We start from the raw sequence: 22,607 nt of genomic DNA, 5'->3' as shown, positions 1-22,607 counted from the left end.
GTTTCTTTGGTGACAGGTTTTCGCAAAATTTGGGGCTGCAACTATTTCTTGTTACTTGATTTTCCAAAACAAGTGCACTCCACTGTTAAAACTATTTTTGTTTCCACTTCTTCCCAGTGGTATTTGGTTTGCTCTATACAATTTCCAGGGCTGATTGAGGTAGGATTTCAAATCCAGCCCGGCTGCCACCCACCACCTTTCACGCTGATGCTGTGTGACCACAAAGTTCCTTACCATAAGCGGTCAGGGAAGTCATGCGCCACCTTCCTGCGTCTGCATCAGCTCTCGGGCCCTCGTGGTCCTGGGCTCTGTGGATATTTGCTGGGACTTCAGGGGCTGGGCCACTTGCAGCCCAGGGCTGTGTCAGGATCCCACCACGCTCTGTGAAGAAGGTGAGGTCCTCACTGCTTTGTAACTTGTAGAAACATCTAGCAACTCCTGTGCCTACTCAGTGCCAGGTCCCTGAGCTACATGGTGAGTGGCCACCTGGAAGTAACTTCCTCTAAGTGCTTTGCCTGAATTGACCCATTTGGTCTGTGTGGTCCTCCCATGCGGAGGAGACTGTGATGACTTCCATCTCACAGATGGGGAAGCAGGGCAGGAGACACAGAGCTCACCTAGGGACATGGGGCACAGAACATGGGCGGTGTAGCTCCTGGAATTCTCCCTCTGGAGCTCTGTCACCTCGGGTCTCCAGGACATGTCTGAGGACATGGAAAGGGGGTGTCCCAGCAAAGCGGGCTAAGGTAGCTTCCCCAGAAAGTCCCACCCCATCCTCCTGCGTGCACCATTCAAGTGGAAGAGTACCAGCTAGGGTTATGCCATGATCCATTGTCATATGTGTCCATGACAGCCCTCGGTTGCCCCGGGGTCACCCTTACCTTCAGGAACCCCTCTGCGTTATTGCAGGTGATAATGTTTCAGTTAGAAGCTGGAATTGTGTGTGCTCTTTGTAGTTTGGATAAAACACTTCGACCTATTGCCAAAGCACCTAGGATGTGTGACCTGCATGGGTGTCTGCGTGGGAGCCTGCCTGGGAAAGCCAGGCTCAGCAAGCTGGAGCTTGGCTGGCCCCACCTGCCCCACTGCTGGTGGCCCCGCGGGCGTCCAGGCCAGGTCTCAGGCATTTCTGAGCACCTGCCCTCTGCCAGCATCCTGGTGACGCATAAAAATGAGCAGGTCCTGCCCTAGCCCTCGCAGGGGACTGAGTCTCATGAGCTCCAAGGACTTCACTGGTGCTGAGGAATGATCGGTGTAGGGACAGAGGGGTGCATGCCAGAAGGAGAGTGTTCCCCCATCAGTTCTGGTGACTTTTTAGAGTCTGTGGGATTGGATGTTAAAACTCCAGACCCTGCGGGGTGGAGTCCTGCCTGAGTGAACTTGAGCAGGTATCAGAATCCTTGGGTCCAGTCAGAACATCTTGAAAATAGAAGCCTGTTGCTCTATCAGAGAAGGGTTACACTCTGTGGCTATTTTTGTTAGAACAGGTCTGAGATTTCTACCACGTCGGTAAAAAACAATCCATGTGTGGGTGCAGGGGAACGAGGTGCAGGGTGGCTTTGCTGGTTGTGGTGACCCTGCCCCCCCTTCCCGCTTCCCGCCTTTAGCCCCGTCTCAGACTGAAGGAAGAGGAGCAACAAAGGACGGCAGCTTGCCCGCCCGCTGCACACCTAGTAAATACCATGGTGAATCTTCTCAGACGGAAAATAAAAATGTTACAGATTCAGTTGAAGCCCCTTGTGCTAATTTTTCTTTAACAGAATTTGGATACTCTATATTTGAAAAAAAGTTGGCTTGTTAATAAATATTGTGTTGATGCTATTAAAACTTTATTTTAAAAATGGGGCTTACTTAAAATGATGGAAGGTGCTTAAAATCCAAGGCCTTTGGTCAGCATGGGACAAAGTGGTGGTCTGCAGAGCAACTTTGCATGAGACAGTTATTTGCACTCAGGTGCTGGGCAGAGAGACCCCCTTGCCTCCCCCAGCCCTCACACGCTAAAGTCTGAAATGCTCGAGCTCAAGGGAGTGAATTTGAAAAAGGTGATTTCTTCCAACGGGCTGTGCCCAGAGCTGCTGCGAGTCTTGGTGGATGGAATGAAGAGTCGGCTGAGGGGTGCATCGTTAGCATCTGCCGAGGGCAGGGTGCAGAAATAGAGGGCCACCTGATGAGAACTGGACATTTCTTTCATCCTTGACTGAACAAACTGAGGTGAAACGTTCCAAGTTAAAGGAGAGTGGAAAATTATCTTTCGTTTTCATGTGTTTCCCCCGGCTCTGTGTGCTGATCTAACAGATCGTATGCCTGCGGGTTCTCCAGCCCAACACCCCGGGATCAGTAAACCTGACTCAAGAAAGTAAGAGTGCGTTTCTCTTTTTTTTTTTCTTAATTGATGGATTTCCTGCTTAGTCAAACTGTTACTTGGCAACTCTGTTCAGTGCTCTTTTCCTGAACTGGGTGAAAGGGGTAATTTGTCTCATGATAATGGTGATCAGCAGGTTTCTTGAGGCTGGCAGAGGCCTGTCTGTGTGGCTCGGGAGCTGCTGGGAGGCCAGCCCTCAGGCTCTCCCAGCTCAGAAGGGGAGACGCAAGAAGTCTCCAACCTGCAGAAGAGCCTGGATCTTGGGGGACGTCAGAGTGACTGTCCTGGGTGTGGGGCCCTCCTGTTGCCCCGACACGTGGGTAGGGTGTCATGGGTGAGCGCAGCCGGACGGGTTCCTGTGGGTCCCTACAGGTCCCTGACCCCCCAGCTGCTGGGGCCACCTTCGTTAGGAGTCCTCCGGAGTGTCTGGTGCCGGGCTGGGTTGCGGTTGGATTGTGTCCGTCGGGCTTTCGAGTGCCGCCAGCGTGTGGTGTTGGCAGAGCTTCAAGTGTGGTGCTGCTTCGTACAGGTACTTTTTCAGTAAGAATGACCCTCAGGGGGCGCCTGGGGGGCTCAGTCGTTAAGCGCCTGCCTTCGGCTCAGGTCGTGGTCCCAGGGTCCTGGGATCGAGCCCCGCGTCGGGCTCCCTGCTCCGCGGGAAGCCTGCTTCTCCCTCTCCGACTCCCCCTGCTTGGGTTCCCTTCTTACTCTGTCTCTCTCTGTCAAATAAATAAATAAATTCCTTAAAAAAAAAAAAATAATGACCCTTGGGCCTCTCACAGCATTAGCTTTGAGGCACCTTGATTCCTCAGCAACCCCTCGGGGCCCTAGGATCATGCATGAGGACAACATGGAAAGATTATTCTGTGCTAAGTCAGTCCTCGCTGTTGCGGGTGTCCAGTTGTTTCTAGGTACTTGGACCTCTCTAATCGTGCATGTTTTTGTTGAAAGAATAGCTGAGATTCTCTGGGATCTTTAGTTGTGGTTTTGATTGTTAATTACATGCTTATGTCGTTAATAATAACCACCCTTTTATTTCATATTGTAACTTTTCATTTTAAAATAGTTTAACACAAGAAGTTGCAACAGTAGCAGGAGCCCGAGGGCCCTGCTCCCAGGCTTGTTTGCCTCCCACGGTCTGTGCTGTTTACACTGGCGGGCAGGTGAGTGAGCCAGGTGCCAGGGGCCTCCTGCGTGCAAGCACTGTGCCAGGTGCTTTCCCTGCTCGCCAGAAGCCAGTGGCACGTGTCCTGTTATTCTCACTTTCCAGAAGGGAGAATAAGCTTTGGAGAAGGCATCAGGGCCAGGGTGCACTCTGCTTATCTAGCTGCCTTGCTGGAGCTGGGCTGAGCAGCCCACCCCAAGTCCAAGTGCCTAAACATGCACCCTAACCTGGGTGCTGCCTGGGGCACACTTCACCTGAAGTCCCTGCGAGTGTTTCCTCTCCCATTGGCAGCGCCAGCCAACAACAGACACACACCACCAGTGGTCGGCCCCCTTGCCCCTGGTGGGACAGCCTTGGTGTGGTGCCGTTGTGCTCCTGAGCCCCCCAGGATTCAGCCGAGCCACATCTCTGCTTGGCCTCTGCCCCATCCTGCTTCCCTCCCATGATGATTTAGGGTGTCTGGATTCCCACCTCAGGCTCTGCTCTCAGGGAGCTAGACCTTGAGCACCTGGTGTGTTTCTAAGCTCGTTTCTTCCCTGTGGTGGACAAAGTGGGCAGAGGCATGCACGTCACCTCAGGTCACCAGCAACAGAGCTGGGGGTGCCCTGCTGGCTTCCCCAGGAGGCCCTGGAGCTCCAGGACTGGAGGCCTTGGCGGTTTGGCGCTGCAGGCTGACATTTCCTGGTGGCTTGCCATCTGCCGTTTAAACACCCACGGCGAGAGCGCCCAGCCTGGCTGGGAGGGCCCCATGCAGAAGACTTCGCAGGCGCCCTGCATTGCCCAGGGCAGCGGTGTGGCCCTGCGCTAGCCAGCAGAGGGTCAGGCCGCAGCCCAGGGATGTGAGCTCTCTCCAGCAAGACGAGGTGGCCCTGACGTTTTCTCCAAGCCCGAGTGTGGACGGCAGAGCTGCTCTGGGACCTCAGGCTGGCGTCTGGCCCCCACGGGTGTGCACAGCAGGCCCAGCGCCACCCCGTGGTTAGCCTCCGCGTTCTTGGTGCCCGGCTGAAGCCTCCCCTTGCCTTTGCGTGTAGGTGCGGCAGGCGGTGACTTGTGTGGTGGGGGGCTGGCTGCTGGACCTGCGGGACCGCTATTCCTTCTTTCACAAGCTCATCCCGCTGTTGCTGAGCAGCCTTGAGGACGACATACCTGAAATTGCGTAAGTGCTGAAATCGTGCTGGTGGTGGCCGTGCTGGGGGGCTGTCGGGCCTTCGGTTTTATGGGGCTCAGAAGCCTTAGCTCTCGCAGATGTGGGTCCCTTTATTTTCTGGATTATCTGTCACTGAGAGCCGTGGTTGTTGCTCTGCTCCCACAGGGTCCCTCCCGGAAGCCCACCTTGTCCCCTTGTTCACAAAGAAGGTTTCCTTGGTTTTTAAATAGTCTTGTGTTTGTAGTGCTCAGGGCACACACGTAGAAATCGGTCATGGTCTCGTGCCATCAGCAAAGGGCTCAGGAGCCCGATGGAATTCCTGACCCCCGCGGGGAGAGACTCAGCGCCACGTCCGCAGGCCCCACCGGCTGCGCAGGACCTGCCTGCCCTGACCCGTACATTGTGCTGCAGGCTCGCGGCCGCTGGCCTCTGGGAGAAGGTCGGCCTGCAGTGGCAGAGAGAGAATGAGGACGACCTCAAGGACAAGCTCGACTTCTCCACGCCCCCCCCAGCCCATCACCCCTCACCAGGTGAGTGCGAGGGGAGGGTCTGTGCCCGAGGAGAAAGGTGTGCCCCAGCGGCACTGCGGAGCCACGTGGAGCCCGGGCTCAGGCAGCACGCCCCAGACAGGCGCTGCGGGCAGGAGGAGTACCCCAGCCTCCAGTGCCATCCAAGGCCATGAGCACGCCTCTGTGGTGCCCTGTCCTCCAGGCCCGCTTTATTCAAGGGAGCGTGTGGCCGCCGCGACGCACTGGGCTGTGAGCATGGGCGGCTGCAGCTGCCGTAGGGGCAGCCCTTAGATTTGGGGTGAGGTGCGCGCTCCGAACAGGGGCTCCCCTCGTAGGCTTCCATCCTTCCCTCATGGTGGTTCCCTGCCGCGCCGCGGACACACGTGTGTCGTGTGTGCGTGTGTCTCCCGCGCGCCTGAATCCCACGTGAGCGGTGTTGGCGAGGAGCCCACCCGCCCTCCCCCTCCTCTGCCCTGCGGACCCGCACACCTTTGTTTCTTTTGTTCTGGAAAACACTTTCTTGTGGAGACGAGGCATCTCCCGGTTGCCATCTATCTGCCGAGAGTCTCCGTAGAATAAAACGCTGATGAGGTTCACGCAGGCGGGGGCCAAAAGCGGTAAAGACGCACCCCGTCAGAGACCACAGCTGTGTGGGAGCCCGCGGCCCCAGTGCCCTGGCGCGGGCGCCGCACACCGCAAGGCCAGCGAGGAGACAAGCACTTGTAGGTTGTATTTGGTGTGATGTTGACTTTGAGGCCCCTCCTCCCTCTTAAGCCTGCGAGGGCCGTGACTGTGATTCTTCCTGCTCAGCGTGCCTTCTCAGGCAGCCTCGCCTCCTGCACTGCACGGTTGGTCTGAGGGGAGATCACACGTATTTTAGAAAAGGGACAAAAATTAGGTGCTAGCAGGGATTGTTCTCATTTAGTAAAGTCCGACAACATAACGTCTTTTTAGAAACATAGGCCTTAGACATAAAGGTTGCTGTGGTTTTATTTTTAAACCCGACCTCATTGCCTGTGAGGGAAGCGCAGTTCTGAAGGGGGTTCCTGCCCCACCTGTGTGTGCCCTCTGCCCAGAGGCAGCGTCTCGCTGATCGGCCCTGGCGGCAGCCTGTGCACTCTGCTTACTTATGGGCAGTCTCACCAAGGCTGGGATACGGTGACCGACCTCGGATGTGAGGTCCGGGACGGCTCCCTCCCTGGTCCTGGACAAAACCTGAGGCTCTCTGCTGATAGCACTCCACGAGTCACCGTGGCTCTTTGCCCACACGTGGTCTGCATACACAGGGCTGTCCTCCTGCTGCAGAGACATTTGTACCCGGTGCTGGCGTGGCCTTGGGTCTGCTCTCAGGTTACCCTGCAGAGTGGGGTGCAGGGGCACAGCAGGCTGGCAGCGAGGGATAGGCAGCCTCCAAAGGCTTGTTTCAGTCCAAGCAGAATGAATTTAGAATGAATTACAATCACGTTGGCAGGATCAGGGCGCCTGGGCGGCTCACTCGGTTGGGCACCCCTCTTGGTTTTGGCTCAGGTCATGATCTCAGTCACGGGGTCAAGACCCATGTTGGGCTCTCTGCTCAGTGGGGAGTCTGCTTGTTCCTCCCCTCCCCCTCCCCCCACTCACGCCTTCGCTCTCTAAAATAAATAAAACCTTTAAAAAAAAAGTTAGCAGGGTAAGCACTAGATTTTGTTAGACTGTGGACAATTTTCTCCTAAAATTACTTCTTTAAAATTGGAATTTTATTTATTTATTTTTTTAAAGATTTTATTTATTTATCTGTCAGAGAGAGATAGCGAGAGCAGGAACACAAGCAGCAGGAGTGGGAGAGGGAGACGCAGGCTTCCCACCGAGGAGGGAGCCCGATGTGGGACTCGATCCCGGGACCCCGGGATCATGACCTGAGCCGAAGGCAGACGCTTAACGACTGAGCCACCCAGGTGCCCTAAAATTGGAATTTTAAAATCTAAGTTTTCAGATTCTTTTTACACCATTTCACACGTCAGATGTCATCAGCCACTTCCTCGGAACCTTGCCACTGGCCGCCTGCTTCTGCACACACACGGCCCCCCTGCCGCCCCCGGCTCAGCCGCCGGCCTCCCCTTGGGTCCTACGCTGTCCCCCACGCCTCGGCCACACCACAGCCCCGTGAGATAATCCCTGTCAGTACCCTCACCCTTCGAAGGTCGAATCTGACAAGCACATCGCTGCATGACCACCACGCGGTAGGATCCGGGGCATTCTGTCAGCCCCCGACCGTGCCCGGCCCCTGCTGCCGGCACTCCCTTCCCTCTGTGTGGTTGTCTCCCAGGACGTCGTCACTCACACAGTGCAGGCCGCCCACAGCCTGTCTGACTTCAGCATTCAGCCCCTGAGGCTTGTCCGGGGGCCTGCCTTCCTGCTGTGGGGAGCATTCCCTTCCGTGGATGCACGTGGCTTACCTCGGGCCGGGTAGGCCGGGGGAAAGGACGTTTGGGTCATTTCCGGGTTTTGGTGATTTCGAACGAGGGTGATCTAAGCACTTGTGTACGGTCTTTGTGTGAACTCAGTTCACTCTTTGGGTTAAGCCCCGGGGAGTGGGACTGCTGTGAACTGGGAGCTGCCTTTCTCCTCTCTGTGGCCGGCTGCACGTTTGTGTCCCACCTGCAGGGGGCGGGGTTCCTGTCGGTCCCCGTCCGCACACTCAGTGGCCCTGGGCCTGGCGTGTATGTTACGTGCTCACGTCATGTGCTTGTCCACATCCCTTCCTCCGTCAAGCGTCTACTCAGACTTTTGTCCACGTTAAATTGGGTTGTCATCTTATGATGGAGCTTTGAGAATTCTTCGTCCGTTCTGGGTACGACCCTCTGTTGGATCTGTGTTCTGTGACACTCCTCTTTGGATGGGTTCCCTCTGACGTCCCCAGCTTGCTGGCAGCCGGTGGCCCTGGTGGGACCTTCCCCCACCCCCGCTCCCTGTGACTGACGCGGCCGATGACTCCCCTCCTGTTTCACGCGCCTCGCTCCCTGTCCCGATAGCACACTTCTCTAAGTGTGGACAGACAGACCTAATGAGGTGCACAGCTCACTGCTGCGGGGCCCGTGTCCTGTCCAGTCTGGGCCTGGTCCAAACACTGGGCCAGAGTCTTACAGAGCCCCGTGTCTGCTTTGCTGAGAAAACAAGGTGCACGTAGCATGGGCCATCATCTGTCATCACGCTGTGTGCCATTTGACAAACACAAGTTTCCTGTTCCAAAATGGAAATGAAGGTCCACTTTTAAAACCCAGCTATGTGTTGGGAAGATTGGAAGGGCGTCATTTACTGTCCCCGAGTCAGTCATTCCCTGAACAAAGTGCTCTTCTGGGGCAGAAGGGCAAGTTCATGCTTGGAGAGGATCTGCCCATCTGTTGCTGCCTGAACCGCCAGCAGCAGGATCAGGTGGTGACAGTGGGTTCCGGAGTCCTTTCTAAAAGCTGGAAGTTAGCCTCCTGTTTAAAACTGTTTTCCTTGGTGATGCTTGAGTGAACAGGGAAGCACCTCTTCATAATGATGAATGGCTTGCCAGATCTGACGCAAGAGAATAGAGTTGGTTTTTTCCCCCCATTTTAGGAATCAGTGGAGTTCCGTTTGAATAACTACCATTGTAATGTAGATCGCGTTCTTATGCCCTTCAGGGTTTTCATGTTTTCTTGAGAGCTCAGACCTGCTCTGCTTGTCTGTTTCATCCAGGTATTTGGAGAGGTGGAAGTTGTCAGAAAAGGTACATTGTGCAGAGGAGAGATGGGGGGGCGGGTTTGCTCTGGGGGGACCAAGTGAGGGTCTGTGGCATGGAATATTACCCACTTGAGCTAGCCTCAGGTACTAGGGAGCAGGGTAGCTCCCTGTTTGGTGTTATAGGAGAAGGGTGGGTTCCCACCACTCAGAGGCTGCAGGCAAATCTGGTTTTCCCCTTATCAAGTGTTGAAGCACCCAGGCCCAAAGGGGGTAGCAGCTTGTCAGGACCTGCACCCAACTGAGCCAGGTTCAGGTTCACACAGGTTCACGCAGCTTCAGGTTCTCCTTGGTGACCCTCCCTTACACTCTTCCCGATGTCCCCTGCCCCCTGCACTGAGGGGTCTCCATTTCTTCAAGGAGGTCAGTCTCTTGTCGTTTCTGAGATACCTCTGCTTCGCAAACACCTGGAGCCTTGTGCAGAACACCCAGTGTCATCCTGCCTATTTGTGGTGGTTTATAAATACATAGTACAGGGTAGGTCTGCCGTCTGAGTTAGATAAACTTGGTAAAAACAAAACTGATCATCTGTTTTTCTCGTTGCAATTAAATTACACTTTGTCTAACTGTTCAAAAACCAAGCCGATTTAATGTTCCATATGCTTCTGGCCCAGCTTAGTCAGGGTTTGGTATTGACCTCTCCTTGAGTTAAAACTCCAGTATGGTGGGGGCGCTCTGCCCATTTGCAGACCACATCCCTCCCCTGAAATCAGGACTCATGTCAGGCTGCTGCTGTCTGCACCCGGGATGTCACCCCCAGGCCCAGCAACCCCCAGGCAGGGCTCACGCTCCTCATGACGGCAGGGGCTGTGCAGAGCTCTTTCGGGGGGTTCAGGCCTGCCTCATGGGCACCCGCCCAGATCAGTGATAAAGCCCCAGCTGAGCTGATCGGGGGGAAAAATGACCTTGGGAGGAATCGGGCACCTGAGGGGAAGACAAAGCTCACCTGGGCTTTGAGTGAGGGCTTGAACTCTGACCCTCAGACCTGAGAGGTCAGTTCCCAGAGCCTCTCTGCCTCCTGTGTATACAGACTTGAGTTTTGACACCCACCTGGCTTTCACTTTCCTTCCCAACCCACCTTTACAAACGGCATCCCCTCCTTAGGTGACGCAGGATTGTCATGTTGCTTCACCGTTGGTTTCTACGAAAGTTAAGCAATTTTTTGTTGCCATCATATTTAATTTTGTTTCAATTATGAAAACAAATTGGCTTTACGCGTATTTGCGTCTGGTCTGCTTGTTGTAAGGTTGATCAAGCCTCGTAACCGCAGCTGGTTCTGTGGGGCTGAGCCAGTACACCAAGCCATCTGCCCGCCCCTCTGCTCCTTGTCCACTTGAGCTGTCTTTGCATGCTTGCTGCTTGCGGAAGTACTGCAGTTATGTTTTCAAAGAAAAGATTAGTAGATAGTGGCTGAGTTGTAGTCTGGACTCTGGACATAAGAAGTTAATCATCGCTCAGGCCTCCGGCGCTTCCTGGGATTCCAGGACAAACAGAAACACTGACCTTGCGTTGTTTCCTAAAATCAACAGTAATTACATATGGAAAGAGAACCCTCACACATTGCTGGTGGAAAGACAAAACGATGCAGCCTCTTTAGAAAAGAGTTTGGGAGCTTCTTGAAGTGTTAAACATGCACTCTCCGTGAGATCCCGTGACCCAGCTGTCCCCCACCCCAGGTAAACATTCAACAGAGATGAAAACCGCCCCCCCCAAGGCGTGTGCATGCATGTTCACAGCAGCATCATTCACAGAGCCCCAGAGTGGGAACAACCCAAGGTCCAGCAGCTGGAGCCTGGATCAACCAGTGTGTCTGTCCATGTGCCGTGCTGCAGGGCTCAGCCGTGAATAGGAATGAATTTGGACGCGTGCTGCAACATGAATGAAGCTCAGAAACATCATATTTAGTGAAAAAGCTCATTCATATGAGATCTCTAGGAAAGATGGAACTGTAGGCAGGGAAGGCAGACCCGTGGCTCCTTGGGGGCAGGTGAGTGGTTGACCACGAGCAGCACGGCGCCCTGGTCGAGCTGGGAGTGTTCTGAGACTGCGTGTGCATCGACTCAGCCCACGGGGTTGAGAGTAGCTTCGATGACACATAGGTCACACCTCAGTAAAGCTGTTTCTAAGAAACTCACGGAGGCTGTGTCCGTGTTAGCGGTCTGTTAGTGTTCAGTGAGCATTTCCTGGGGGCTCCCCACCCACGGTGCAGAAGACAGCAATTCGATGGCCCCTTCCCCTGCCTGGGACTCAGTCTCCAGGGATAGCCCTACAGTGATGGGCCTTGGAGCCACTGCACCCTCAGGGTGCAGGTGCCGGTGAGTCCCACTGCCCGGGAAGAAGGGCACCCTGACAGCAGGCTGCTGGAGGGGTGGTGGTTTTGGGTCACGTCTGGGTTGAGCATCTTGAATGTAGGAGCTGCTGAGGATAGGGCCGGGTCTGGGGCCACCCTGGCCACAGGCCATGGCTCGCCCGAGGTCTGCCTCGGGGTACAAGTCTCTGTGCTTGGCCACCTAAAGCTCTCCCAGGATTAGGAATTGCTGCTATGGCTCGTGTGTGCAAGGGTCATAGCTGTTGACAGTGCAGAAGCTGCCTGTGTCCCTGGGCCTGGCGAGCACCCCATGCACCACGAAGACCTGCCATCACCAGAGCTGAGCCACATGTGATGTGGGGAGAGTGATGGGAACAGCCAGGCCCAGAGGCATGTGCCCTTGTGTCTGGACGCAGCAGCCGTAGGAGTGGTGTATCCCCCCGGGGGGCGCAGTCACTGTGGGCGGGTGGGATCCCTGGGCAGCTTAGCTCTTTATTCTCTTTGGAACTATTTGGTTGGTTGGTTGTTTTTTAACTTTGGTTTTGCATTACTTTTTTGGAAAGAAAAACAGAAAAATATCTCTCTTAAGTAGTGCTGAGTTCATACCCTCCTTGTGGGCAGATAAATACGTGGAGGTAGACGTAGGTAGATGGGACGGGCTTCCTGCATGTCAGAACACTGAGCGTGGCCTCTGACCGTTTGTAGGATTTGTTCAAGTTATCAGAAATATGCAAACAGATGTAGTACGAAGATGTTCATCATAGTGGTAATTGTAACAAGAGTCCATAGATTATAAAGCTCTGTTCTCTTAGCTACTTAAAATCACACCCTGGATTCTCGAGTATTCTTTTGGTGAGTGCTGAACGAGAACGGTGACGGGAACGTTCTGTTTGCCGTCGGGACAGTACTACTGAGCACTTCGTGGGACCGAGAAACTAAATTGTGATTTATTTAAGCTTGATGAACTTCAGCCATGTGTGGCTAGCAGCTACCGTCCTGGCAAGTGCAACTCTGGCATCTAGAACGGGGTGGGGGGCCAACTTTTCCTGTAAAGGACCGTACGGTTGGTGTGTCCGATGTAGGGCCCCATGTGTGTGTCACAGCGGTTTTGCCTGCTGGGGTGACGTCCCCACGGCCCTGGACAACAGTAACTGAGCAGGCATGGCTGCATCCCACTGCCACTTGATTCCCAGAAACAGACGGCAAGCCAGATGTGGCTTCAGAATATTGTCATTTCCACTCCATCACGTAACACAGAACAGTGGGCTTTAGAACACACACGTAGTGAGGCCCCGTGTTTCTTTGCAGTTACCGCGTAGGCCCTCATGTCCCCAGGCTTGTGCCACCAGCCGCCCTGTTTCATGTCCCCTCGTCCAACAGACTTACCACGGTGGATACGCCATCAGGAGCATAGTATCGTTTGCTTGTTCGTTAACAAGCGCATGTAAACAGCCAACATAGAATCATTGGAACTAATTTTCTAACATAGCATAAAAATAGAAAAGTAACAGGGAAAAAAATGAAAATGGGGTCTCATGGTAAAACTGGTGCTTACTAAAACACCCTCTAAACTCTGACCTGTCATGATTTCATCATCTTTAGAGTCTTTTAATTAAGAACTTCTTACTAAGTTTTTATTTTAATTCCGGTGAGTTAACATACAGCGTTCTTTTAGATTCAGTGTATAATAGAGTGACTCCACACTTGCCTGCGTCACCCAGTGCTCATCATCAAATGCACTCCTTAATCCCCGTCGGAGGCAGTCACCCATCCCATCTCCCACCTCCCTTCTGGTCACCGTCACTTTGTTCTCTAGAGTTAAGAGTATGGCTGAATAATATTCTAGTGTGTGTGTGCAAGTGTGTGTGTATACATTGCATCTTCTTTGTCCATTCATCAGTCAGTGGACGCTTGGGCTGCTTCCATAGTTTGGCTATTGTAGATAATGCTGCTATAAACATAGGGGTGCACGTCTCCCTTTGAATTAGTATTTTTGTGGGGTTTCTTGGTAAATACCTAGTAGTGCAATTGCTGGATTGTAGGGTATTTCTATTTTTAATTTTTGAGGAACCTCCATACTGTTCGCAGTTTGCGTTCCCAGCAACAGTGCACAGGGGTTCCTTTTTCTCCGTATCCTCACTGATAGCCACTGTTGCTTGTGTTGTTGATTTTAGCCATTCTGACAGATGTGAGGTGGTACCTCATCATGGTTTTGATTTGCGTTTCCCTGATGATGAGTGATGTTGAGCATCTTTTCATGTATCTGTTGGCCATCTGGTTGTCTTCTTTGGAGAAATGTCTGTTCATCTCCTCTGTCCATTTTCTTATTGGATTATTTACTTCTTGGGTGTTCAGTTGTATCAGTTCTTTATGTATTTTGGATACTAACCCTTTATCAGAAATGTGATTTGAAAATATCTTCTCCCATTCAGTAGGTTGCCTTCTAGTTTTGTTGATTGATTTCTTGGCCATGCAGAAGCTTTCTATTTTGGGGCACCCAGGTGGCTCAGTTGGTTAAGTGTCTGCCTTCGGCTCAGGTCATGATCCCAGGGTCATGGGATCAAGCCCGACATTGGGCTCCCTGCTCGGCGGGGAGCCTGCTTCTCCCTCTCCCTCCTCCTGCTGCTGCCCCTGCTTGTGCTCTCTCTCTCTCTGTCAAATAAATAAAATCTTAAGAAAAAAAAGAAGAAGCAGCAGCTTTCTATTTTGATGTAGTCCCAGTAGTCTATTTTTGCTTTTGTTTCCCTTGCCTCAGGAGACAGATCTAGAAACATGTTGCTGCAGCCATTGTCAGACATTACTGCCTGTGTTTTCCTCTAGGATTTTTATGGTTTCAGGTCTCACGTTTAGGTCTTTCATCCATTTTCAGCGTATTTTTGTGGATGGTGTAATAAACTGGTCCAGTTTCATTCTCCTTAATGTTGCTGTCCAGTTCTCCCAACACCATTTGTTGAAGAGACTGTCCTTTCCCCATTGGCTCTTCTTTCCTGTTTTGTCAAAGCTGAATTGACCATAGAGTTGTAGGTTCATTTCTGGCTTTTCTGTTCATCTATGTGTCTATTTTTGTGCCAGGACTATAGAGTTTTTGATGACTACGGCTTTGTGATATAACTCAAACTGTAGAATTGAGATGCTTCCAGCTTTGTTTTTCTTTCTCAGAGTTGCTTTGGCTATTCGGGGTCTTCTGTGGTTCCATACACATTTTAGGATTGTTTGTTCTAGCTCTGTGAAAAACGTTCTTGGTATTTTGATAGGGATTGCATTAAACGTGTATTTTACTTTGGGAAGCATAGACATTTTAACAATATTCGTTCTTCCAATCCACGAGCATGGAATAGCTTTCCATTTCTTTGTCCTCTTCAATTTCTTTCATCTGTGCTTTCTAGTTTTCAGAGTATGGGTCTTTCACGTCTTTGGTTAGGTTTATTCTTAGGTATTTTTATTATTTTTGATGAGATTGTAAATGGGATTGCTTTCTTCATTTCTCTTTCTGCTGTTTCATTATCAGTGGACAGAAATGCAACAGGTTTCTGTACCTCGATTTTGTATTCTGTGAGTTTACTGAATTGGTGTATCAGTTGTAGTTTTCTGGGGGGAGTCTTCCGGGTTTCCTACATAGAGTATCATGTCATCTGGGAATCGTGAAAGTTTCACCTCTTCCTTACAATTTGGATGCCTTTCATTTGAGGCTAGGACTTCTGGTACTGTGTTGAAGAACAGTGGGGAGAGTGGACCTCCTTGTCTTGTTCCTGACCTTAGAGGAAAAGCTCTCCGTTTTTCCCCATTGAGTACGATGTTAGCTGTGGTTTTTTCATGTATGGCCTTTATTATGTTGCGGTATGTTCCCTCCAACCCTACTTTGTTGAGGGTTTTTACCATGAATGGATGTTGTACTTTGTCAGACGCTTTTTCTGCATCTATTGAGAGGATCATATGGTTCTTGTCTTTTCACTTGTTGGTGTGATGTATCATGTTGATTGATTTGCAAATACTGAACCATGCTTGCAGCCCAGGAGTAAATCCCATTTGTCCATGGTCAATGAGGTTTTGTGTTTTTGTTGTTTTTTGTTTGTTTGTGTTTGTGTTTGTTTTGTTTTTTTAGAATAGGAGGATGGGGGGTGGTAACGGAGGAGCAGAGGGAGAAGGAGAGAATCTTCAGCAGGCTCCATGTCTAGGGCAGAGGCCAATGCGGGGCTCAAACTCATGACCCTGAGATCATGACTTGAGTCAAAATCAGGAGTCGTCCCATCAACCAACTGAGCCACCCAGGCACCCCCATGAGTGTTTTTAATATATTGTTGGATTCGGTTTGCTAGTATTTGTTGAAGATTTTTGCATCCAGTTTCATCAGGCATACTGGCCTGTAGTTCTCTTTTTTTGAGTCTTTCTCTGGTTTTGGGATCAGGGTAATGCTTGTCTCACGAAAGTTTTCTTTCCGTTTCTATTTTTGGAATAGTTTGAGAACTGAGTTTTGATTTTTGTAGATCAAACCTTTTTTTGTAGAAATTGACAAACATTCTAAAATCACCTGGAAATGCAGAGGACCTAGGGCCGCCACCACTTTGACAATGAAGAGCAAAGATGAAAGGCTAACACTCCTTTTTCAGAGTAACCCGTGGAGCGAGAGCACAGGACTCCAGTCCATGTGGGGCTGGCGTACAGAAGACAGTGGGAGGGAGGTCAAACATTCAGAAGCAGATGCCCACATCTGTGGACAGCTGCTCTTGGACAGGCTCCATGACAGTTCAGTGGAGAAAGGATGGTCTTTCAACACTGATCACTAAAAATAAATAAATTTCAAAAACAATCCACTTTCTTAGTGGGCAGAAAGGTTTTTTAGGGCACCTCACCAGCAGAGATATAAATGAGCACATCAGGGAGTGAGTGTGAAGCCAGATAAGCACCACACAGCTTCTCAGTGGCTTTCACTGAGGACGGGCCACCCAGGCACGGTTGAGGACATGGAGGAGCTGAGCCCCTGCCCAGGTGGTGAGGACAGGAAACAGGGCATCCACTTTGGAAAACCGCTTGGCAGTTTCTTCAATCAAATGCTGCCTCCTGTGGAACCTAGTGGACGCAGCCTCGGGCACTAACCCTCAGGAGTAGCCTTGCCCACACAGGCTTGCGTGCGGTGCTCGTCACAGATTTTTTGGCAACAGCCCAGCCCGGGAAGCAGCCTGAGGTCCATCAGCAGGTGACAGACAGGCAGAGGGTGAAGGCACAGCACCACGCGGATGGCCCCGGGATCACTGTGCGGGGGAGGCAGCTGGGCAAACTCGGGTGTGAGCCTCTCGGTTCTGCCCGGAGACGGTCCGTCCGTAGTGACGGGAAGCAGAGTGTGTCTGTCTGGGCAGGCAGGGAGTCCTGGGGTTGCTGCAGGGGCACAGGAAGCTTTGGGGTGATGGGTGCATCTGCGTTCTGATTACAGTGTTGGTTTGAGGTGTGTCTGTGTGTCAAAACTTAAATCAAATTAGGCACACTTGGTGTATTTTATTGTGTGTCACACATCAGTCTCTGACACAAATTTTAAGCTAAATGAGGACATTGTGGCTTCATTTCTGGCCTCACGGTGTCCCTTAAACGAGGGACACGTGATGAATCCACTTCCCCAGGATCCGTGGAGGTTTAACTTGTGAATTTCCAGCTTCTTCTCTCTGCCTCCAGAGACTCGCCCCGTGTTGGGCTGCCGGGAGCTCGTCTTCAGAAACCTGTCCAAGATCCTTCCCGCCGTGTGTCACGACCTCACCGACTGGGTGGTGGGGACCAGGCTGAAGGCCGCGCAGCTGCTGCTGGTGCTGCTGTTGCACGCCGAAGACCACAGCACGCAGCACCTGGACACTGTCCTCAGGGCACTGCACCGTGCCTGCGCCGACGATGACCCGGCCGTGGTCCGCAGCGTGAGTTGCCTTTTCCTGGTCACGTTGGTTGCGCTGTAGCTTACGGGGTCGTAGAGGTCACCCGTGTCCGCTCGTGGGTCTGCAGGTTCGCATTAAGTGTGAGCAGCCATGGAACTGCCTTCACAGCTGAGGTAACGTTCACATCGCCCTGAGAGCCCCTTGGGTCTTGGCATCCGCTGCCCCCCCTCGGCCCCCGCCCCCAGATCTGTCCTCTGTACCCGCAGAGGGCGGCATGTAAAGGTGACCCTTCAGGGGACCGAGCCCCCGCTCCTCACGCCTCCTCTCTCAGCTCGAGCAGGTGGGTTGGGGCAGGGCGCCAGCGCGCTTCTGACAGACTGTCCCCGTGAGCCTCGCTGGGGCAGGCAGGGCACCTCCCTGGCTCTGACGGCACGGCCCTCGTGCGCCCACGGGCTCTGCAGGGAAAGCCAGGCAGGGGCTCCCGGCCCCAGTGTGACAGCAGGCGTCTCCTTGCCAGTTCTCGCTGCCACCCACCAACCGGCCGGTGGTTAGTGCCACCGCCTGCGTGGATAGAAGCAGGTGAGCCTCAGGTTTGCTTCCCCTGTCCCGTCCGCCCCCGGAGCTTGGCCACTGGACGCCTTCGCTGAGCACTGGGCCACGTGGACCTCACTTTGGATGTGCATGGCATGCTCACACCTGCCCAGAGGATGCGTCGTGGGGCCCATGACAGTGGCCTGGCACACTGGGGAGCGTCCCCATATTATGTTATTTGGGAACGTTGTGTAACTGGAATCACGCAGTGAGTGTCCTTTAGAGATTGGCTAATGCCCGAGGCCCACTGTTCTGACTGCCGAGTGGTGCCCACTGTGTGGAGATGCCAGCGTGTGGCCGTTTGCTCGTAACAAGCTTAGGTCATTGGCAGCAGATGAGGGGCGTGAGGCCCTGTTAGGACTTGGCCCTCCTGGGAACCAGCTCCCTGAGGAAGCTCTGCGGGCCGTGGGGGCGTCCTGTTGCCCACACGCTGGGCGGACCTTCAGTCAGGGCTACGCGCCGGGCTGCAAGCGCGGCAGGCAGATGCAGGAGTGCCGAGGGCCGTGTGGTGGGCCCTCCAGGGCTGGGGCAACCCATCAGCCTCCTGCCTTCTCTCGCAGTGCACCAGATCTGCAGAGCTGGTTGGGGTGTTCGTCAGCCCAGAGGTGTTTCTGAAGCTGATCTTGTCCACGCTGAAGAAGTCGCCCTCCCCCTCTGGCCTCCTGGTCCTTGCTTCCGTCATCCGAGGCTGCCCTCGGGAGGCCCTCCAGCCACACCTGAAGGTCATCGCCGTAGAGCTGGCCCGGCCCCACATCTGTCAGGGGTCTGAAAACGTAAGCTGTGGGAAGGGTGGAAGGCGGAGCACGTCATGAGGTTAACCCTTCGTGCAGGGGAGGTGGGCGGCACTCCCTGCCCACGGCTTTCTACACATACCTGTTGATCACTATTAGTAGATCCCCACAGGCCCATTGGAGGTTTCCACCCAAAAGTACCGTCATTGACACCATCTTGTCTGGAGACCGGCGTGCCTCCTGCTCTGTCCAGTTGGTGGGCATTCACGTTGAAACTAAACACATGGAAAGGGCAAGTCCTGCCTCACGCTGGCCGCCTACCCCGTGGCCACTGGCCACTGTGCGGGACAGTATGGGATAGGGCAGGTCCATGCCGGGGACGGGCTGTGGGGCCACAGCGCTGGGGCTCACGCGGTCAGCACCCTTCCTGCCACCACCGTCAGCCCTCAGCCCGTCACCACCACAAGCTGGTTCTTTGCTCGTGTCCCTCGGCATTGTCATAACGTGCTCAGAACAAGCAAGCTGAGCTTGCTGAGCTTGCTGAGCTTGGCTGGGAAGTGGGTATGGAAATCCACCCATGGCTATGAGGTATTCACTTTATTCTACCTCGAAGCAGTCTGGGTAGCCAGACTTCGTCATTTGGAATGATTTATAATTGTCTGCTATTGAGAGAAAAAATAAGGACTTTGTTTTTGTTTGGCTGTGACAGGCTTAAACCCTGTAACCTTAGCACTGGGTGTGGCCCTCCCGCTCCTCTGTAGGGAACGGGGGTCTGCGCCAGCCCCTTGTCTGTCCCCCGTGGTGCAGGCTCAAGGCCCCGCAGCCGCTGCTGGGCCATGACTAACCTGGGGCTGGGGGACCAGCTACGTCTCCGGGCACGGCCAGCTGCATCGACTCATCTGGTCCTTCTCTGGCTTTGGGTGGCAAAGTGGTCCCATTACGGTTGCAAACCCACCGTGAAGGCCGCTCAAAGCACGGCAGGTGGGAAGTGGGGCTGAGGTATCAGGGAGGGAGTGTCGGTGAACCGTTCTGCCTGCTCTTTGTGCTTTTAACAGATTTCACCTTTTCCCAAACCCGTTTTTAACGTCATCATCAAACCATGTGAATTCTGCATTTTTACTCAGCGTGGCCTGGAAATGATTCTGATCCCTCTACATAGATTTGTGAGCCAGAAGCTTTCTTTTTCCTAAAAGGCTAAATTTGAAATTTTGCAAACATGCTTAAATACAGATCTTACAAGTTTTATAGGCAAGGAAATATAATTTTCATGTCTTAGCATTATTTACAGGAAAACTTAATCCCTTAATCCACAGAGTTCAGATTATGCCTTTGGCTCCTCATCTTCCAGTTTTTTTAAGGAAGAATTTCTGTAATGATTCGTTTTGTTTCGTTTTATTTTATTTTTTTAAGTAGGCTCCGCGCCCAGCACGGAGCCCAACGCAGGGCTTGATCTCATGACCCTGAGGTCATGACCCGAGTGAGCTGAGATCAAGAGTTGGTCGCTCAACCGACTGAGGCATCCCTGTAGTGATGTTTTAAACAGAGTATGATCACACCTAGTGTCTCCCCCGATGTGTTCCAGGCTCAGGCTGAGGAACCAGCCACAGTGAAAACCCAAGATGCGCATTCTGCCCCTTTCCTCACAGACTCAGACGTTTAGCAAAGGGGACGAACACTCAGGTTTAGGCAGAGGCACCAGACGCAGCCCTGTTCTCCCCAGGGCAGGAGAGTCTGGTGCAGCCGTGGTGACATGGGAAGCAGCACGAGCTTCCTGCAGTCCTTCCCCAGGAGCTGGGAGGACCGGCTGCAGACGTCTTTCAAGAACACACTGAGGTGTAGAAACTCCCTGTCAGCCAGACAGAGGAGCCCCGAGGGCACTGCTGGGCCGCTCCTTGCGGGGCCTCCTGTGCTGCAGGGCGGGGTCGAGGCAGGTGCCTCCCCAGGTGTGTCTGGCCAGTGCTGCACCTGGGACTGAACTGAGGGAATTGGATCCTTTCCTTTGTAATGTTTGTTTTGTGACAGGTAACTGAGCTGAGGAAATAGTTTGATACCGTACGAATAGCTCATTTATTCATTCCTGCTTAACGAGCAAAGACCAGGAGTGCAGGGGCACAGTCGTCATAGAAATGTCAGCCTCTAGCACTTTCTCCCGTAAAGTTTTGACAACCTCAGATGACACTGGGTTTCAGGAGCAGAAACTAAGACATCACTTTGGAACCTGTCGCCTCCCCCCTGCCTTTGTCTCCCTCTGGGGTGCAGGTGAAGGGAACATTCTCTGCTTAAGTGGGAAGAATTCCATGAACGCTGAGACGCGGTTTCCCAGAGACGGTGCCGCACTCCCCGCAGGAGGGGACATCTGTGAAAGCATGAGGCTCCTCGCTGGCTCTGGGTCCGGCGCACCCCACGACCGCCAGCCCCGACAGCCCACCCACGCTAATAGTGGCTCACATCTCAGGAGCTGAATCCCTTCCTAACTGAAAGTGATTCCTCCATAAGCGTTTAGTATAGGCCGTTCTAGAGATGAGCTGAAATCACGTCCTTAGAAACTGGGTGGCTGCCCGTCCAGGTCTAGAAGAAATCGGGCCATGGGACACGTGAGAATGTGAATTAAACACTGGCCTGGCTTCCCCAGGGGAGCTGGACGCCATCGCTCGAGGCCACCTCCCATGCTGCACGTGAGCAGTCGGGTGTGTGTGGGCCACACTCCTCTGTGATCCAGCATGAATTCTTTGTTTGAAGTCCTGCGATTTATGTCACTTGTGCATGAGCCACAGAAGTCCAGAACCGCCTGTGCGCGGGCCCTTGTTAGTGAGACCGCGTGCGTGTACAACTTCAGTGCCAGCCCACTGCTTCGTGAGCACCACCCTTTCTGTCCTTTGTGAAACCCTCGTGAGGCACACACGTGGAGGGATGTATGTGAGGAGCAGACGCGGACATGGGCGGGAAGGGGTCCTGCCCCACGTTTGATGAGGCTGCAGTCCGGGAGGTGAGCGGCCGGCTGGATAGACCTGGCTGAGCTGCCCCCTTGTTGTCACCATCCATCAGGAAGCATGTCCTGAACCACAGAATTGTATTTCTTTATTTTTTAAACTTACTATTACAGAAAGACTCAGAAACACATAGCAGTAAAGGGCATAGCGGATGAAGCCCCACATGCCCCCACCCAGCCTCAGTGGCCATGGGCTCTGGGGCTTCTGTTCTGTCCACTTCCTCCACCTTTTCTGTTACCTTGGGGGCGGGCTGAGAGGGCTGAGTGTTTGCAGGTGGCTCCAAGATGCCCTGTCGTTTCCCTTGTGAATTTTACGGGATGTGTGGCTAATGCATAAGAACGTCTTTAAATGTAACCAAGAGACTGCTAAGCATCTCTTTCTTGGGCCATGTTCAGTTTCCCCTGGTAAAGAACACCATGAAAGTTTTCCATGAAAGAAGGTACTCCTGTGGTCCGTGTGTTTCAATCTGTGGCCCTAGTGTGCTGTGTCCTGTCAGTGTGGGCCCTGGGGCAGGGAGAGGGAGCTGGGAACTGGGGTGCGGCACAGGGGGGCCCTGGGGCCGGGGGGCAGGATGGGGGGAGCAAGGGGGAAGGGAGCAGGGGGGCCCTGGGGCAGGGGTGGGGAGGAGGCTGGACCTTGGGGGGGCGGGGGGGGGCCCTGGGGTGGGGGTGGGGAAGCTGGACCTGGGGGGCTGTGGGGGGCAGGGTAGGGGAAGGGAGAAGGGCAGCCTTGGGGTGGAGGGAGGCAGGACCTGAGCAGAGGGGGGCAGAGGGTCAGGGGGGATGTTGGGGAGCCGTGGGGTGGGAAAGGGGTGTTGGCAGGGGGCGTGTGGGTGGGGGCAGAGCTGGCTCATGGTGCTCCCTGCTCTCTTCACAGCGCCTTTATGGGGAGCACCTACTGCTGTGCGTGCGGACGTTGGCTTCTGTGTGCCAGGAAGACTGCAGAGGGTGCAGCTTACAGCTCATGGAGGTGCTGGTGACCGTCATGGCCCTCTCGGGTGCCACGGGCCTCAGCGACAAGGTGAGGCTGCAGGGAACCCCCGCTTTGCTGTGTGGGTGATGGAGCTCATGCTCAGGAAGGTGCTCATCTCTGAGCAGACGGAACCGCTGTCTAGAAATCCTCCTGCTCTGAGTCCAAAGCCTCGGGCTCACCTGACTCAGCTGACTAGCAAGGTGGAGGAGTGTATGGGACATTTGGGATGAGTC

The 22,607-nt window shown here is 53.5% G+C and overlaps 1 protein-coding gene across 1 annotated transcript in view; it reads left to right on the top strand.

The window, feature by feature from the left end:
- The window catches only part of DNAAF5 (dynein axonemal assembly factor 5), a 47,227-nt gene that overhangs the window by 6,436 nt on the left and 18,184 nt on the right, over window positions 1–22,607 (top strand). The window contains exons 3-7 of the mRNA XM_027610763.2: window positions 4,559–4,683; window positions 5,086–5,204; window positions 16,900–17,132; window positions 18,242–18,454; window positions 22,279–22,422. Coding sequence (XP_027466564.2) covers window positions 4,559–4,683; window positions 5,086–5,204; window positions 16,900–17,132; window positions 18,242–18,454; window positions 22,279–22,422 — 834 coding nt within the window. The remainder of the gene's footprint in view (window positions 1–4,558; window positions 4,684–5,085; window positions 5,205–16,899; window positions 17,133–18,241; window positions 18,455–22,278; window positions 22,423–22,607) is intronic.

This window comes from Zalophus californianus, chromosome 10 (genome assembly GCF_009762305.2).
Source record: "Zalophus californianus isolate mZalCal1 chromosome 10, mZalCal1.pri.v2, whole genome shotgun sequence".
NCBI classification, from domain to species: Eukaryota; Metazoa; Chordata; class Mammalia; order Carnivora; family Otariidae; genus Zalophus; species Zalophus californianus.
This window is presented reverse-complemented; position numbering and strand designations above follow the sequence as displayed.